The sequence below is a fragment of the Eulemur rufifrons genome, chromosome 19 (assembly GCF_041146395.1).
Source record: "Eulemur rufifrons isolate Redbay chromosome 19, OSU_ERuf_1, whole genome shotgun sequence".
In the NCBI taxonomy this organism is placed as follows: Eukaryota; Metazoa; Chordata; class Mammalia; order Primates; family Lemuridae; genus Eulemur; species Eulemur rufifrons.
In genome coordinates, this window is record NC_091001.1 from 7,114,086 (window position 1) to 7,118,372 (window position 4,287).

The 4,287-nt window shown below is 51.7% G+C and overlaps 1 protein-coding gene across 1 annotated transcript; it reads right to left on the minus strand.

The window, feature by feature from the left end:
* Positions 1-2,360: 2,360 nt before the first annotated feature.
* RHOH (ras homolog family member H) lies at positions 2,361-3,106 on the minus strand. The gene has a single exon (XM_069494776.1). It carries the CDS (start codon positions 3,005-3,007, stop codon positions 2,432-2,434), a length of 576 nt encoding a protein of 191 aa, XP_069350877.1. The 5' UTR covers positions 3,008-3,106; the 3' UTR covers positions 2,361-2,431.
* Between the last annotated feature and the right edge of the window lie 1,181 nt (positions 3,107-4,287).

Genomic DNA, 4,287 nt, shown 5'->3' on the forward strand with positions numbered 1-4,287 from the left:
TCCTTCCCTGTGCTGGGCCCTGGGGACACTGGGGTGACTGGCGGACGGGGCCACCTTCAAGAACATGTGGTCTGGCTGATTGGCTCCATTCCGGCCGGGTCCCAGCCCTGGGGCGGGTTTGCACACAGACTCCTGTCTGGGGGCTGCGGGCTCCCACCGGGAGCCAACAGGAGAGGTCTCAGCTGTGTCCCCGCCTAGGTGACAGCAAAGGCATCGACTGTGCCCTCTCTGGCCTTCCCTTCCTCCTCTGCTTCCGCATGGAACCTCCTCCTCTTTCCTCACTTAGAATCAGGCACCTGGGCCCTTTCCACTCTCAGATACCCACACCCCAATCTCTCTTCACCAAGAAGAAAAGCAAAGCTTGGGGCGAGTTTAGTGAATAGAAATTCATTCTCACTGGCACGTTAAACACCCTTCCACCAGAAAGACTGGCCTTGAAAATCTTTATTTGTTATTTAAGATTCTGTGGGGTGGGGGAGGAAGGGGATGGGGGTATCAGAGGATGGGGCTCCCATCTCCTCCCCTGCCTGGTCAGCTTTCAAGCCCCCAACCCTCAGGATGCACGACGCCGAGGGCTGGAGAGAGGGGCTCAAGGGACGCAGGTGACAAAGAGGCGAGGACAAGCCTCGGACTGGAGGGCTGAGACACCTGGGGAAAGTGCAGTCCCAGCAGAGACGGAGAGGCAGGCCCAGCCTTCCCTGGGTGTGGGTGAGAGGAGAGAGAGCGGAAGGAGAAAGCCGTGTGTGGCTGAGCACGGATCTGCTTTTGATCTGACCATAGCTATGCGGAATTGACCACACAAGGACACAGAAAAATTGGTTTGGTTATGTCAATACTATTCTCATCGCAGTCCTTTATGCCAGCTGCCTACCAAACACGATGTACTTTCATAAACATGGGTCAGTGTTCTCAGTTGTATTTATTGATTAGGGTAGTAAACGAGACACAGGGTGCCAGCCTTACTAGCACTTTCTTCCTCGAGCTACAGAGTCCTCTGTTCTCGACTGCGTCAGATGATCTCCTAGGTAGAACGGGGTCGGAGGCGGGTGTGTGTGTCCCTATTTATTCAGCATTTCCCCTGATAATTTTATTATCTGAGCAATTGCTATACGACTTTCCTATCCCCTGTGCTCAGAATTTATGAATTTTTTTTCATTCCGGTGATTCACATTCATGAAATTGTAAAGGCTACAAATTCTACCTTTTTTCCCTTCCATACACGTATATGCGTAGACACCTTCCCAATTATTCTGATTAGATCCTAAGATTAATTATGTTGCCATGCCAGCTCAGTTTGGAGCCCGAATGAGGACAAACTGGTCAAATTTACCACCACAGGGCACTTTGAGCCGCTGTTTCCCACGGGGCCGCCGCGCGGGAGGACGCAGGCCGGGGCGGCGGCTCCGCAGGCCGAAGAGGCTCCGAGCTCTGCCGCGACCGCTCGCAGCGACCCGATTCTCCGCCTGGAGGACTTCGCTGCGGTCTGTCTTGGTGAACGGGACAGTGATACCTAGTGTGCAACTGGAGTTCTCTGAGTGAAAGGTAAAATCATAAATAAATTGCTTTTTCATAATTACAGAGAAATATAGCAATAACTTTAAAATCATTAGGCAGTATTAGACTATTTTGTGGAACTGTATTTATATACAACTCTAAATAAAAGGTAGGTAGAAAATGAATTGCAAGGATCAGTTTATGGTCATTTTAAAATTTAATTACATAGTAAAATCTAGCAGGCAAGTGGTTTCAACAAAATTACTGTTTCAGGCAAAAATAACAACGGCACAAACATAGGGCAGAGCTCCACAGGTTACTCATGCAGCAGTTTGTGTTTTCCAGTATGGAGGAAAAGATCTTCCGAGTGTGAAAACGAATTATATACAAGAGCAATACATTTTGTTATTATTAAAATAAAATGTCTTTAAATATAGAATTTGTTTTGAAAACTCACTTTATTGCCCAAAATTATAGAGATCATTTTAATTTTTTATGGTTTTTTTGTTTGTTTGTTTGTTTGTCTATTTGTTTTGAGACAGAGTCTCACCCTATTGCTCGGGGAGTGCAGTGGCATCATCATAGCTCACTGCGACCTCAAACTCCTGGGCTCAAGCGTCCTCCTGCCTTGGTCTCCTGAGCAGCCAGGACTATAGGCACGTGCCACCACACCCCCGGCCTATTTTATTTTTTTAGTGAAGATGGAATATTCATTACAGCTTCCCAATGGATTTTCGAACTGGACCGGGCAAGGAGTTCATTTGTAGAGTGCAGCTGGTGAAAACATCCAGCGGCCAAGCCTTGGCAACAACTGTATCCAAAAGGAAACTCTGCTCGAGACGTGCCCAGCAAGAGCACCGCCCTCCTGGCTCGCCCGCTCTCCCTCCCGCCGTTCCTCCCGGGCGGGCACCTAGGTGTTGGGCGGGGTCTGCGGGGTTCAGAGGATCTTACACTCGCTCATGGAGAAGAGCCGCCTCCTGTTGCGTCTGCGGGCCTGGTTGACTGCAGTTCGCACGGCGCACTCGAACACCTGCTGCACGCCCCGGTTGCTGAGGGCTGAGCACTCCAGGTAGCCCTTGGCTCTCACGTCCTGAGCCAGCCTCTTCCCTTCGATGGCATTGACGCAGGTGGCCCTGTGGGGCCCCATCTCCCGCTGGTCCGTCTGGGTGGCCACCACCAGCACGGGGGTGCAGGGCAAGTTGCTCCTGACTTCACCAATCCACTTGTTCTTCAAGTTCAGGAACGAGTTCTGGTTGGCCACGGAGTAGCACATCAGCACCACGTCGGCCTGCTGGTAGGACAGGGGCCGGATGCTCCTGAAGGCGTCGTTGCCCGCCGTGTCCCACAGGCCCAGGCTGATCTGGACGCCGTCCATGAAGACATCCACCCCCGTGTTCTCGTACACCGTGGGCTTGTAGGCCTCGGGGAAGGTCTCGGAGGTGAAGCGCACCAACAGGGAGGTCTTCCCCACGGCGGAGTCGCCCACCAGCACGCACTTGATGGAACTCAGCATCTCCTTCCCAGCCCGCCGTCGTCCTCACAAGCCCAGAATCCCGACGAGAAGAGCCCTCAGTGGGCGGCCGCGGCCAACGCCATCCGGGAAGGGGAGGAAGGCCGGGTGCGTTTGTGTTCGCAGGACCCCTGACGGCGATCTGAGATCTGCGGGGTGTTACTGCGATCTGCGGGGTGTTACTGCTCCCCGTCCGTCCGAGGCACGCGCAGCGTCTACTTTGAAAACCCCCAAAGCTGAGTCTTCAACTGGAACAGAAAGAGAAGGGGGGAAGGTGAGTCTTTCTTTTTTGCCTCTTTTGAGCTTCCTCATCGTCAAACTGATTAAATGCGGGCCGATCTCAGTGCGGCCGTCCCATCCCATTTGTGCGAGCCACCCCCCTGGCAAGGAAAGCTTCGCTCTGCCCCCCCCCCCCCCCACACATGCACCCACAGCGCCTCCTGGTCAAGAGGTGCAAGCTGATTTTATCTCTAAAATCCGCCTAGCGACAAAAATACAAGCAACTGCTCTGCTCGCAGCATGAAAAAAACCTCAGTGGCACCTGGTGTGTGAATGAGACGGTTTCAAGCAGCTGAATGTCAGCCTCTGCTCCAAGAAGCGGGGAGGGGGCTGAGAGCACTCTCTGCGCGCAAACGGATTCCAGCCACCTTGGGAACTGCAAGAAAGAGACACGCACTGAGCGGCAGATACTATACGCATTTCTTTTCATTTATTGACTAATCATTCAGTCCTTGGTTTACGGGGGGAGTTGTGTTGAGGTAGGAGAAATCACAAGAACTCCAGAAATTTGCTGTGGTTTTTCCCTTGAGTCTTTTCCAAAAACTGGCTACAGATGCAAGGCGCTGGCCTTGGCGTTCCCTTTGTCTGCACTAGGGCTCCAACACTTACACAGTGGCGTGGCTTGGGGACATTGCTTGGACTGCACACCTCAGTTTACACATCTGCGAGACTGGGATAAACTTAGGAACCACTTCTCAGAGATGTTGTGAGGATTAAATTCTTTTTTTCTTTCTTTTTTTTTTTTTGTATGGCCACCTGTTTATCAGAATTCTGCTAGGACTCTGGTTAAACAGAATAACTTGCTTGAAAGCAACCGTATTCAGTGATTGTCACTTAAACAGGACTGCATAAATATGACAGAACCTGAATTTCATGAAAGCGCCAAGTGGATCCTCATTCAGTGCAGGCGGGGACCTGCAGGCAGTGACCCCAGCCACACGTTATCACAAGGCCAGCCCAGCTTCAAAGGAAAGGTCTGTCAGACCAAAATTCAGACTAAAAGT